The 14,681-nt window shown below is 41.3% G+C and overlaps 1 protein-coding gene across 2 annotated transcripts in view; it reads left to right on the plus strand.

Annotated features, from left to right (window-relative positions):
* Positions 1–14,681, plus strand: part of LOC149465852 (protein-glutamine gamma-glutamyltransferase E-like) — a 94,974-nt gene that overhangs the window by 24,067 nt on the left and 56,226 nt on the right. For both annotated transcript variants that reach the window (XM_089673383.1, XM_089673384.1), the window contains exons 5-6: positions 2,477–2,605; positions 7,243–7,420. In XM_089673383.1, coding sequence (XP_089529509.1) covers positions 2,477–2,605; positions 7,243–7,420 — 307 coding nt within the window. The remainder of the gene's footprint in view (positions 1–2,476; positions 2,606–7,242; positions 7,421–14,681) is intronic.

A 14,681-nucleotide genomic window follows, 5' to 3' on the forward strand; every position in this document is an offset into this window, starting at 1 on the left:
GTAATTATAAATCAAAGTGACCACTATATATAATAAATGTGTGTTGACTCCCTCTAGTGGAAAGAAAAAATAGTGTCAACCAAAATAGCTAAATAACACACATTAGGAAACTAAATATATAGTGCATAAATCAAATATAATGAACAGAATATATATACGTGAAAACAGAATATTGGCCACATACAATGGTGTCTAAATTATACATAAATAATATATGCCATAGGTGAACAAGACAATATCAAAGGTGAAAAAAATATTCCATGCATGTGACTGTGCTTTAAGCTGGAACACACACGTGATCTCCACTTCTAAGTGCAAGTACTCTCCTTCAAATGGCAGCAATGCCTGCTCACCTCCCTTCCTCGACCCACACAGGGCCTCAAAGCAGTTACCACCTCAGTGGTGTATTCCTCTGGCAGACTCCTTATTCCTCCTCCTCTCTTATGCAACTCATAAAAAGACAAGAAAGCCTTCCATAGTGTAGTAAATTTAATAGGCAAAGTTAAAAATTACAAAGTTTTCCACTCACATGCTCCTTTCCATAAAAAAGCGTTTTTCCCAGCCTGTGGGTAGATATGCATGCACCTGGGGGAATCCAATATGGCCACTGTGTCCGGACATACGTCACCAGGAAGTAGACAAACCGACGCGTAGCGTCACGTGCGTCGTGACTTCATCAGGGTACGTCGTGACTTCACCCTGATGAAGTCACGACGCACGTGACGCTACGCGTCGGTTTGTCTACTTCCTGGTGACGTATGTCCGGACACAGTGGCCATATTGGATTCCCCCAGGTGCATGCATATCTACAAACAGGCTGGGAAAAACGCTTTTTTATGGAAAGGAGCATGTGAGTGGAAAACTTTGTAATTTTTAACTTTGCCTATTAAATTTACTACACTATGGAAGGCTTTCTTGTCTTTTTATGAGTTGCATAAGAGAGGAGGAGGAATAAGGAGTCTGCCAGAGGAATACACCACTGAGGTGGTAACTGCTTTGAGGCCCTGTGTGGGTCGAGGAAGGGAGGTGAGCAGGCATTGCTGCCATTTGAAGGAGAGTACTTGCACTTAGAAGTGGAGATCACGTGTGTGTTCCAGCTTAAAGCACAGTCACATGCATGGAATATTTTTTTCACCTTTGATATTGTCTTGTTCACCTATGGCATATATTATTTATGTATAATTTAGACACCATTGTATGTGGCCAATATTCTGTTTTCACGTATATATATTCTGTTCATTATATTTGATTTATGCACTATATATTTAGTTTCCTAATGTGTGTTATTTAGCTATTTTGGTTGACACTATTTTTTCTTTCCACTAGAGGGAGTCAACACACATTTATTATATATAGTAGTCACTTTGATTTATAATTACACTATATGGAGATACATGATTGTATTCATGTGATACAAGCGCTTCACTAATTTTTAATTTTATTTAAGACATGTTCAAGGAACTCAGGTGGTTAGATCTCACTTCTGAGAAATTGATTCAACCAATTGGCACCCTTAGAACAAATTGTTAAATGGACTTACCCTCTGAAATGTTCAAAAATGTAAAGTGTATTTAAACCAAGGGTGAGAGGTTAGAACCCCCAATACTGGATGTTGTTGTCAGTGCCCTCACTGCGGAAGTTCACCTTCCCTATTTGTCCTGATGACCATTGTCACCAGGACTACTAAAAGAGAGGTAAAATTCAAACAGCAATAGAAGGAAATCTTCCAATGGGGAAACAAATTGCAGTGGCCACTGTCTAAGGGAGGAATTCCGTCACTTATTAGAGAAATTCTTTCACTTTCTGTTGGCCCTATGGACAGAATGTGAAGGGAATTCTCCGCAATGGGATGTCAAAAGAAAAACTGTCAGGGGTTAGTTTGAGCAAATGAAATAAATGCCATTAGATACATTATAAGGTTTTTTATAAGTAAAATATATGTGTTCAGAATACATAATCTATATTTACCAATTAGTAATTATTGTTCATTGTTCTTGTACATAGTGAAAAACCTATTTTGGACTTAAACTTCATAAACAGTCACTTTTATCCATTAGTAGGCATAGTCCTGGTGTTAGCTAACATAGCCTGGGAGCTCTTACACCCAATTGCAAATTTCAACTTCACCTAGGAAGTCAATGCTTGATTCTCACTTTTTCTGCCTCTCTAATGGTCCATTGCTATGATATGTGGCCTAACTGACCAACAGAAACACATAAGAGGTGGATGGGACAGGCCAATGACAATGTGTAAAGTCAAATTTGCATAGTGGTATCTTCCTGGTTTCAAGACTTCCAGGATACTTTAAGACAAAAATCTACCTGCCTGCCTACACCAGGACGTTCTTCTACTGGAAGAGACTGTTTATGACATATAGGACCACCACAGATACTCTTTAAGGTGAAATCTCATCTGTGGGTCCTTAGTTTGAACTCACTTTCTCCAGTAAGCTAATTTTTCTGACATTATGTTTTAGTATGAAGATGGAATTTTGGAGACATGTCTACAAATGTTAAACAGAAGTTTAAACTATAAGAAAGATAAGACCCTGGACTCTTCAAGGCGATCAGACCCTGCTTATGTGGGTAGAGTGCTCAGTGCAATGGTATGTTTCCATAAAATGAAACTAAAGGTTTGCTATAAACAGTGTTGATGCTGACATTTTTAGGGTAAAGTCATAATGGGTTAATAAAGAAATCAAGACCCACATTCAACACATTTTTATCCTTGGACATTTTCTAACCCTGTGATATTGTCTGATTCATATCATGCTGGTGATACTCTGCCAATTTCCTGCTGTGCTACGGTGGTTATCTACTGCCATTCTGACCTTACAAAGTGCTGGTCATTCACAGATACTCTGCTGTTTCTTTCACTATGTTTGTCTTACAGTCAATCTTATATTTAATGCTGTACCCAATGCAAACAGCTAAATACAAAGATGTAACACATAAGCAGGTGTTTTTTCCTGCCCAAGGACTTGTATTTCTGTCGATAAAGGCCTGATATTTACACAGCTCTGCCACAGAGCACAGTCCTGCCTGAGAAGGAAGAGGACTGCATCTTTCTCTGCTGCAGTTTAAATTTTACTTGCAGGTCTCATTCCTACCCCTATCCTGTGATTGGACAGTGAAAAGACAAGCAATAGACTGATGAGCTTATCTCTCTATCACTCTGCACTCTCCTCCTATCAGCATGCTCCTTGCGCTGCAGCACAACTGATTGGCATCTTGGGCAGCTTCTCTTCCCCTGAGCTCTGCTGTACAGGGACTGCAAAAGGCTGATATCGGGTCAAATTCAGGTATTTACACTGCTTGCATTAAAAAAAATGCCCTATGATTTATTATTGTAAGGCAACCTTGTATATTGAAATTGTTAAAGGAATTATCGGTGATCTGAGTGTGAGGAATGACAAAGAAGTAGCCTGCAGTATCTGTATCAAGAGGAGAACAGAAAACACATGTGGCTCACTTGCTCATTCCAAGTTTAATGTGTCAATCAGAAATCCATCACATTATACAGATAATTACTTCCTTTATAGTGGCGGCGCAGGCCACATGGAAAAGCGTGTCAATTTGTGTTAGAGAGTTACCATTGCTAACATATAGGATACCAAACAGAAAGTGAATGTCAGAACAAGCACAAAACTGAACTAAGATAGCATAAACCAAGTGTCACTAACCTGTATCAAGAGGAGAACAGAAAACACATGTAACTCACTTGCTCATTCCGAGTTTAAACGGTAGTAAACTTGACTTAGCAAAAAAAATTCTCCTCTCTGCAAGGTTGTGTCTTAATGTGCTAGTATGCATTTCATACCAGCACATTATGAAAGGCATACCTTGAAACAAAGTCCTCCAGCGGCGTGCTGTCACCGCTGACAGGGCTTCCATCTTCACCTGGTCTTCCTTCTAGGTTCATGGCTCTGGCCGCTTGATTGGCTGAGCCGCATAGATGTTAGTCCCACGCATGCGCACAGGAGCCTCGGCTGCAGAACAGCTCTGATGGAACGTCGCGGGTATGCTGTTCCTTCAGACCGCATGTGCCGGTGATGTCACTGGTTGCAGCGAAACTGAGTATCTCTTAAACAGTGCATGTTTAGGAGATATTCCTTGCACCTACAGGTAAGCTTTATTATCGATAATCATGTGCACAAAATTCCTATATATAATAAATAAATTATATTAATAAACAAAAGTCCAAAAGTCCCAAATCAGTAGTGAATAATGTGCTCCAATCAGAAGACGGGGCTAAAAAAAGAAACTCTCCAACGTGCCCACACCATCCATGGCTTCCAATCCAGCCCGCACTCACCAGATGAAATGGACTTTTAGCTGATATGGTTTAAAAGTCAAACAGGCTTAAAGGCGGGGTATACCCTCCACAGATATCCCACTCAGGAAATCCTTGCTTGATAACCTCCAAACAATCACCCATAGATGGATAGCAATGCAAAGAGATAACAGAAACACCAATAGTGTAATACTGTATAAGCTGTTAACAACTAAAAAATGATGCCCATATTACACTCACATTTTAAAAAATAATATACCAAGCCTTTTAAACATATAGACTTCTCAGGCAGATAGCAGATCCCATAATTATTCCATAGAAGCAGATAGCAGATCACATCAGCATTAATCCATAGAAAGTGAACTAACAGCAGTCTATGGAAATGTGCTCTCCTCTCCAACAAAATGGCTCTGGAACGCCGCAACCAGCGTGGGTTCTACTCACCGGACATGACGTCACAAAGCCTCCATCAGAACCAGAAATTGCAGTATGTTTCGCCCCTCCTCCAGGGCATTATCACAGAGTGGTCTGTGATAACGCCCTAGAGGAGGGGCAAATTGTGCAAATTGTGTTGCCGCAATTTCCAGTTCCAACGGAGGCTTCGTGACGTCACGTCTGGTGAGTAGAACCCACGCTGGTTGCGGCGTTCCAGAGCCATTTTGTTGGAGAGGAGGGCACATCTCCATAGACTGCTGCTAGTTCACTTTCTATGGATTAATGCTGATGTGATCTGCTATCTGCTTCTATGGAATAATGTTGATGGGATCTGCTATCTGCCTGAGAAGTCTATATGTTAAGGCTTGGTATATTATTTTTTTAAATGTGAGTGTAATATGGGCATCATTTTTTAAATATTAAAAGTTTATACAGTATTACACTATTGGTGTGTCTGTTATCTCTTTGCATTGCTATCCATCTATGGGTGATTGTTTGGAGATTGTCAAGCAAGGATTTCCTGATTGGAGGTTATACCCCACCTTTAAAGCCTGTTTGACTCCTAAGCCATATCAGCTAAGAGTCCATTTCATCTGGTGAGTGAGGGCTGGATTGGAAGCCACGGATGGTGTGGGCACATTGGACAGGTTTTTTTTTAGCACTGTCTTCTGATTTGGGCACTATCTTCTGATTTGGGACTTTTTTTTATTAATATAATGCATTTTTCTTTTTTATATAGGATTTTTTGTACATGTTTATTTATTTTAATTTATTTATTTATATCATTTTTTTGCGCTGTAGTTTGGTCACATTTTATTAGTGTTTCTTTCATCTATGAGCAGCAGCATTTATTTATTGAGGTTTGAATTTTTTTGGGCACAGGTTTACTCTATTTCAAGCTTTATTATAGGCTTACCTGTAGGTACAAATGTCCAGTGGGAGTTTACTCCCACTTTAATGTGAGTTTGTTGGTATTAGTCTCCTGAACTAACACTACAAATCATTAAAGCTAGCTCTATCTACAGCCTAGTAATAGCATTACTGGGAGGTTTATTCTTTTGCTTGCTACATAACCTCATAGTAATTGGTCATTTCAGAGGCAGAAAGCCAGGCTGCATATACAGTAACAAATCATATGGGTTAATTTGGGCTTTAATGTATATCTAAAGCCAAAAAGTTTTGTAGGTTTGGATAGAGTGGTGAGGGTTTAGAACTCCTATCAGTTTGTTACAGCTGCCTGTGTCACTGCTAAGAGAATGCACAGTCTCTATTTATTTCGCTGAGTGTCACAAGGGCAGAAAGTGAAGGAAAACCCCAAATTTTGAGCTGTGACCAAAACAGGAAAGAGGTGAAATCTCCAGCGGGAACACTTGTTCTGGTGACAACTAGAATTTCCTTTACTTTGAAGAGATTTTCTTTCCCTTCCTGTTCTAAGCAAATAGAAATTTTGATATTGGGAATCTATTGGCTCTTCACCATTCTCTACTCCATGAAAAATTCTGAACAAAAGTTTTGGCTTTAGATATATAATTGCTGCCACTATCTCAGTTCAATTAAGTCATTCATTCTTGCCAAGCTCTTAATTCATCGTGTTAGTTAATTTTTTTGCCACTCTATTATTATTACACTGTTAAGGTTAGTTACAGATACCCACTTCAAGGACATTTAAACTCAAAACTAAAAATGTTAAGACACTGCAGCTTACCATTGCTTAGATGTAGACACACCCTGTCCTAAGGTCACAATGCTCACGCACACCACTGTACCTATGGAGGAGCAGCATGGTCACCATAGGCTGCTCTTCCAAATTGGATTACAAATAAATCTTCCTTTCTTATTCTTTTTTGCAATATGGAGAATTTGGAATCAGCACATATTGGACTGCCTGTATGGTCTGAGCGTGCCTTCTGCAGACCTTAAACCCCAGATGTGGACTTGAAGTCACCAAAGTGTAGCAAGATGATTCTCCCCACCCACAGCCTGCTTTGCAGATGCAAAAACTATGCTTTAGTGGTCATGTGACCACAAATTTAAAAAAAAAAAGTGCATTATAAATAATGCTATTGGGTAAATGTGCACCATTTTGTTTGATTATGTTTGATACCATTGTTGACACAACACAGTTGGGGCGGGAAAAAACAACTAGAAATGAAAATGTACCTTGTCAATAGGAATCCATCAGATCAAAACTTCTGATTTATTGCCAAGGGAAATGACTCCAGCAATAATGCATATTTTAATTTTTCCAGATTGATTGCATCAGTCACAATATTAGGAGTTTTGTGGAACAAAACTGAAAGCCATGAAAAATGCTGTCAGATTACCATTCTGGGCTACAGGCCCAGCCTGTCACCTTTCCAACTCCTATGCTTTTCATAATTGTGTCATTGCCGCTATACAGTAGGTCTGTTCATTACAGTTGTGGAACTATCAATGCAATGCAACCCAGAAGTCCTCATTTATACAATTTTTGTTTCCGGGCATAAATCAAGTTTTAATGCCTTCCTTTTCCAGGTAAATAGCTATGATGATCAAGGTGTTTTGGAAGGAAACTGGGATACTCGATTCACAGGTGGTGTTGATCCTTCGGACTGGACCGGGAGTGTTGAGATCCTTACTAGGTGGCGTAAGCGAGGATATAAGCCGGTCAAATATGGGCAATGCTGGGTATTTGGCGGAGTCTTGTGTACAGGTAATTTAAAACAAAAGTGAGATCTATGAATATATGGCTCACATATATGTGACATCTTCCCACTGTTAATTTTAATGAAGGCAAACACTTAGCAGGGCCGCCATCAGGGAGGGACAGCCCATACCCATGTAGGGGGCCCTGGCATCCCAAGGGGTCCAGGCAGTTGCGTATAATTCAACAGGCTGGGGGGGGGGGGTGTGCACTGACACACTGCACCCATGGATGGATATTGCTATTGCAATGGCAAACTCTGTGCCTCTCGCATTGCAGCTGCAGTTGTCACTTCCCTGCCTGGCTCCTGTCACACACAGGTCTGTTGCCGCCCGGGAGCTGTGGGCATCATGTAGTAGGCAGCTGTCTGTGGGCAGGTTTGGTCTCACTGGGGGAAGGGCTATGTGGGGGATGTATCTTTGCTGGATTGGGCAGTCTCTTTGCTATATAGGACTGCCTTTGCTGGATTAGACTGTCTCTTTGCTGGTTTGGGATGTCTCTTTGCTGAATATATGGATATATCTCTTTGCTGGATTGGGCTGTCTCTTTGCAATATAGGGATGTCGCTTTGCTGGATTTGTATGTCTTTTTGCTGAATATATGGCGATGTCTCTTTGCTGGATTGGGATGTCTCTTTGCTGATTATATGGGGATGTTTTTATTGGATTGGGATGTCTCTTTGCTAGATTGGGATGTCTCTTTGCTATATGGGGATGTCTCTTTGCTATATGGGGATGTCTCTTTGCTATATGGGGATGTGGTTTTTGTTTTGTTTTTTGCTGGATTGAGCTGTTTTTTTTTTCTCTATGTGGGGGATGTCTCTTTGCTGAACTGGGATGTCTCTTTGCTATATGGAAATGTCTGTTTGCTGGATTGAGTCATATTTTTGCTATATGGGGATGTCTCTGCTGGATTGGGCTATCTCTTTGTTATATTGAAATGCCTTTGCTGGATTGGGCTGTCTCTTTGCAATATGGGGATGTTCTTTTCTGGATTCAGATGTCTCTTTTCTGAATATATGGAGATGTCTCTTTGCTGGATTGGGCTGTCCCTTTCCTGGATTGAGACATGTCTTTGAATATATAGGGATGTCTCTTTGCTGGATTGGGATGACTTTGCAAGTAGGGATGTCTCTTTGCTGGATTGGGATGTTTTTTGTGAATATATGAGGATGTCTCTTTGCTGGATTGGGCCATCTCTTTGCTATATGGGGATGTCTTTTTGCTATATGGGGATATGTTTTTGCTGGATTGGGATGTCTCTTTGCTATGTGAGGGATTATTATTATACAGGTTGTATATAGCACCAACAGTTTGCTCAGCACTTTACAATATAAAGGGAGACAATACAGCAACAATACAGTTCAATACAAGAGGGTTAGGAGGGCCCTGCTCCTTGGAGTTTACAGTCTAAGAGGGAGGGGCTGGTGGTACAAAAGGTAATAACTGTGGGGGATGAACTGAAAGGAGGAATAGAAGATTCAGTTATTAGCTAAGGCAGGATATGCTTCCCTGAAGAGTTAGGTTTTCAGAGATTGCCTAAAAGAAGGCAGAGTAGGCGATGGTCGGATAGATTGGGGTAGAGAGTTCCAGAAGATAGGGGAGGCTCTGGAGAAGTCCTGGTGAAGAGCATGGGAGGAGGAGAAAAGGGAGCTAGAGAGCAAGAGGTAGTGGGAGGAGCAGAGAGGACAGTTTGGGTGATACTTGGAGACAAGATTGGTGATGTGATTTGGGGCAGAGTTATAATTGGCTTTATATGTTATCGATTATGTTTTGAATTTTATTAGTTGGGTAATGGGAAGCCAGTGGAGGGATTGGCAGAGAGGGATGGCAGATATGGAATGTTTAATAAGGTGGTTGAGTCTGGCAGCAGCATTCATGATAGACTGAAGAGGGGATAGCCTGCGATTAGGTAGTCCAATGAGGAGGGAGTTACAATAGTCAACGCGAGAGATAACAAGGTAGTGAATAAGTTGCTTAGTGGTTTCCGAAGTTAGGAACCGCCGTATCTTGGAGATGTTGCGGAGGTGAAGTCTACATGATTTGGACAGTGATTGGATTTGGGGCTGAAAGGACAGATGGGAGTCTAGTATTACACCTAGTACCCTGGAATGAGGGAGGGACTGATAGTTGTATTATTGATCTTGATGGAGAAGTCAGAGGAGGGGGCATGGGCTGGAAGGAATAGTATGACCTCAGTTTTAGAAACATTTAGTTTGAGGAAGTGGAGTGACATCCATGCTGATATGTCACTTAGTAGGTTAGTAATGCGAGAGGAGCCTGAAGGCGTGAGGTGAGGAGTAGAAAGATAAATTTGTGTATCATCAGCATAGAGATGGTACTTAAAACCATGAGAGTTTATCAAGTGACCAAGGGAGGAGGTGTAGATGGAGAAGAGAAGGGGTCCAAGGACAGAACCTTGAGGGACCCCTACAGAAAGAGAGGAAGTGGGGAGGAGGAGACAGAGTTATAGGTAACGCTGAAGGAGTTCTGCGATAGGTAGGAGGAGAACCAAGAGAGAGCAGAGTCTTGGAAAGTGGAGTTTTTGAGGAGGAGGGGATGATCAACAGTATCAAAAGCTGCAGAGAGGTCAAGTTGTAAGAGAATGGAGTAGTGGCCATTGGTTTTGGCAGTTAGTAAATCATTAGTGAGTTTTAGTAGGGCAGTTTCACTGGAGTGGAGTGAGTGAAAGCCAGACTGTAGAGGGTCAAGAAGGTTGTTGTCAGTGAGGTAGGAGCTCAGGCGATTGTAGACTAAGCGTTCTAAGAGTTTAGAGGTAAAGGAGAGCAGGGGGATGGGTCTGAATTTGTTCAGGTTGTTGGGGCCCAGCGAGGGCTTTTTAAGTATAAGAGTGATCAGTGCATGCTTTAGAGGGGTGGGGAAGGCACCATTAGAGAGGGAGAGATTGAAGATGTGAGTGAGGGAGCATAGGACAGAAGAAGAGGGTGACCATAGTAGTTGAGAGGGGACAGGATCCAGGGGGCAGGTAGTGAGACGGGCTTCTGAGAAAACCTTAGTGACCTCTTCAGTAGTAGCAAGGTCAAAAGGGGAAAGTGTTAAGGAAGGTTTAGTATAAGGTATGCTAAGTGAGATAGATTTCTGTGTAGCGGAGATGCCCCTACGAATTGCATCAATCTTTTTTTTTTTTTTATATGATTTGCAAGCTCGTAAGCAGTGAGTGAGTTACTGTGTGGAGAAAGTAGAGAGTTAAAAGTAGAGAAGAGACGACGAGGACTGGATGACAAGGTGTTAATAAGAGTGACAAAGTAGGCGTTTTAGGCAGCATGGAGGAAGGAATTGTATGTTAAAAAAGCAGATTTATATAGGGTGAATGCTTGCTGAGATTTGGTTTTTACGCCACAATCGCTCCAGTGCATGACTATGTCTCTTATGATTTTTGGTGTTGCCAGTCTGCCCTGGTTGTAAAGGTCGGGGCCTGATACTTTGTGTAGTTAAAGGGGCAAGTAAGTCTAGTGTAGATGAAAGCAAACTGCTGTAGACAGCAGTAGCCAGGTCAGGGCAGGAAAGGTGAGAGATTCTGTCATAGAGGTGGTCAGTTGCAAAGTGGAAAAGAAAAGGTTTTAAGTTGTGAAGGTTTCTGCGGGTAATTGTTTTCTGCTTGGAGGGATAAGTGTTTGAAGACAAGAACACTGTGGGATGTCTCTTTGCTGGATTGGGATGTCTCTTTTCTGGATTTGCTATATGGAAATGTCTCTTTGTTGACATGGGGTGTATTTTTTCTATATGGGGATGGCTCTTTGCTATATGGGAATGTCTCTGCTGGATTGGACTGTTTCTTTGTTATATGGGAATGCCTTTGCAGGTTTGGGCTATCTGTTTGCTGGATTGGGATGTCACTTTGTGAATATATGGGGATGTCTCTTTGCTGGATTGGGCTGTCTTTTTGTTGAATATATGGAGGGAGGTTACATTTATGGGCTCTTTGTTTTTTGCTTTGGAGTTTTTTCATTTTCTTAGATCTGCTAGGGGAGGATAGATTGGGGGGGGCATTGAATAAGTAGTACAGTTAGTGTTAGTGTAGAGTCCTGCTGCTCAAAACAGTCTACCTTGTCATGGTGACAGGCTTCATATTTTTTTGCCAAAGTACAATTCCATACTGTTAAATCTTAAAAGCACTGTTGACTTGGAATACACTTTTAATTTTCATATATTAAATTGTAAGAGTTTTACAATAACAGTGGGTGCACCGGAGGACTCGGTGGGATGGCCAGTGGGTGAAATCAGTGGGAAGGATAGTGGGTGGATGCTGAGGAATGTTGGAGGGACAGGCCAGTGGAGACCTATGCCTAAAGCTGTGTAAGGGGCCCCAATATTTCTGATGGCTGCCCTGACACTCAGCCAACATGTTTTCAAAAAGCATGTAGAGTTGATAGCCAAAAGTTTCATAATTCTTATTAATGTAAAATTCTGGATATGATTTTAATAGTTTCATATGAACGGTATACATTTTGAGCAGTGCTTAGAGACCTGGTGCCAAACTGGTCCAGTGGCTGCATGCAGTGGTCCAGTGGCTACATGGTGTGGCCCTTGGGATCCATCAGTCAGTAGGAGAAGCACTGAATTGTAAAGGGGCTGTAATTGCAGTTATCCCTAGAAGTGTAATATTCTCTAACAGTCTCCTGCAGCCTATATCAATACTTCAGCTACACCTGTAGTATATCCTTAAATTCTGACCATCTTTAGCAGTGGCCAGCAGCCTCTGGCAATCCTCTGTAGCACTATATACAGTACTGTGCAAAAGGTTTAGGCAAGTGTGAAGAATTGCTGTAAAGTATGAATGTTTTAAAAAAAATATATACTGTATTTTAATTGTTTATTTTTAGCAATTTACAAAGTGCAAATTGAGCGAACAGAAGAAAAATCTAAAGGAAATTAAATCAATATTTGCTGTGACTTCCCTTTAGCTTCAAACCAGCATCAATTCTTACACTTGCATACTTTGTACACTTGAACAAAGTCAGGGATTTTGTAGGATTAGAGTCAGGTGTATGATTGATCAATTATGTCAAGCAGGTGCTGGTGATCATAAATTTCATATGTAGGTTGAAACACAATCATTAGCTGAAGCAGAAACAGCTGTGTAGGAGGCTTAACACTGGGGGAGGAACAGCCAAACTCTGATACTAATGCAGGCCATAGATGGGGAGAAAAACAGCAGATTTTCGGCCGATTAACGAACTATCGGTCGGTCTAAAAAACTTACCTGACCACCAATTATTACGAAAATCGGCCGATTAATGAGTAACCTATAACGGGAAATGATGTCATTTTGTGACCTTTGTGATCCTTTTTCGGAAAACGATCGTTCGTTTTTGACCATCAATGAGGATAAAGTCGGGCGTTTTTCGAAAATTTTCCAACATCACCGATAATCTGAAAGTCCAAAATACACGAAAAACGGCCGACAAAATCGTCCACTAATGATAAAATAATCGGCCGGTTTTATTTTCGGACGAAAAATCGGCCGTTTTTCTCCCCATCTATGGCCTGCATAAGGTGAGGTTGTGGAAGACAGTTTTATGTCACAGGTCATACAATATGGCAAGACTGAGCACAACAATAAGACACAGAGTAGTTATACTGCATCAGCAAAGTCTCTCTCAGGTAAAGATTTCAATGCAGACTGGGGTCTCAAGATGTGCTGTTTAAGCTCATTTGAAGAATCACAAAGAAACGGGCAATGTTAAGGACAGTAGATGACCAGGGAAATTTAATGCAGCAGATGAAAGACACATTATGCTTTTTTTCCTTTGGCATTGGAAGGTGTCCAGCAGTGATGCGGAAACAAGGCTAAGTGATTCTGCTATGCACAAAAACATAGGAAATTTGGTGCAGAAAAATGGCAGCAGGTTCTCTGGACTGATGAGTCAAATTTGAAATATCTTGCTGTAGCAAAAGGCAGTTTCTTCACAAAGGGCTGGAGAGCAGTACAATAATCAGTGTCTGCAGGCAACAGTGAAGCATGGTGGAGGTTCCTTGAAGGTTTGGGGCTGCATTTTTGCAAATTGTGTTGGGAGATTTGGTCTGGATCAATGCTGAGAAATACGGCACATACTTATCAATCATGCCATGCCATCAAGGAGACATGTGATTGACCCAAAATGTACACTAGAAATTCTGAAGGACCCTTTGCACACTGGTATATACCCTTTCAAGCAGACTATGCAATAAATAGGGATATTTAGTTCACACATATTTGGCCCAAAATGTATTCTGCAGCAAGGAAACGACCCCAAACATACAGCCAACATCATTAAGAACTATCTTCAGTGTATTTGGTCCCCACAGAGCCCTGATCTCAACATCATCAAGTCTGTTTGGAATTACATGGACAGACAGAAGGATTTGAGGCAGCCTGCATCCACAGAAGATCTGTGGTTAGCTCTCCAAAATGTTTGCAACTACCTACCTGCTGAGTTCCTTCAAAATTTGTGTGCAAGTGTACCTAGAAGAAATAGAAGAACCTAGTTGTGAACTTGTGAACCTGCTGATTTGAAGGCAAAGGTTGATGACATTGAATATTGGTATTTGGATTTCTCTTCTGTTCATTTACTTTCCATTTTGTTAATTGATACAAATAAACTACTAACACTTTTTATCTTAAAGCATTCTTCGCTTACAGCATTTTTTCACACCTGCCTAAGACTTTTGCACAGTACTGTATATAGTAAGTAGAGATGAGCGAATCGAAGTATCCGAAGTGGAATTCGAGTCGAATATCAGAAAAATTTCGATTCGTGCCGAATCCGAAAAATAGCCTAATTCGGACGCGCGAATCGAAATTTTTCAGAAAATGGCGGCTGACATGTGCGGCGACGGAGCGGGGATGTCTGGGAAGGCGCGCAGACAAGGCGCGCTGCCCCATAATGCATTCCTCAACGACATGTGATCGCATCAGCCAATCAGCAGCCAGCCAGCCAGCACTGTGTAATGGTCGAGGTATATATAGCGGCCATTTTGGAATTCTTCATTTGCCTGCAGTCATTGAACAGAGGCAGACCGCTCTGTACTAGGGACAGGGACAGAGTTAGGGCCACAGAAACGAGAATTGGGGACAGAGAAAAGTTACTTAGGGACAGAGAACCATTACTCAGGGACACAGACTTGTTAATGAGGGCCACAGAATCGTTATTTAGGGACAAAGAAACGCTAGTTAGGGCCACAGAATTCATACTCAGGGACAGACAGAATTGTTACTCAGTGCCAGAGAATTGTTACTTAGGGCCACAGAAACGTTATTAGGGCCACAG

The sequence above is a fragment of the Staurois parvus genome, unplaced genomic scaffold, assembly GCF_062004578.1.
Source record: "Staurois parvus isolate SC_StPar_1 unplaced genomic scaffold, SC_StPar_1.0 ptg000137l, whole genome shotgun sequence".
NCBI classification, from domain to species: domain Eukaryota; kingdom Metazoa; phylum Chordata; class Amphibia; order Anura; family Ranidae; genus Staurois; species Staurois parvus.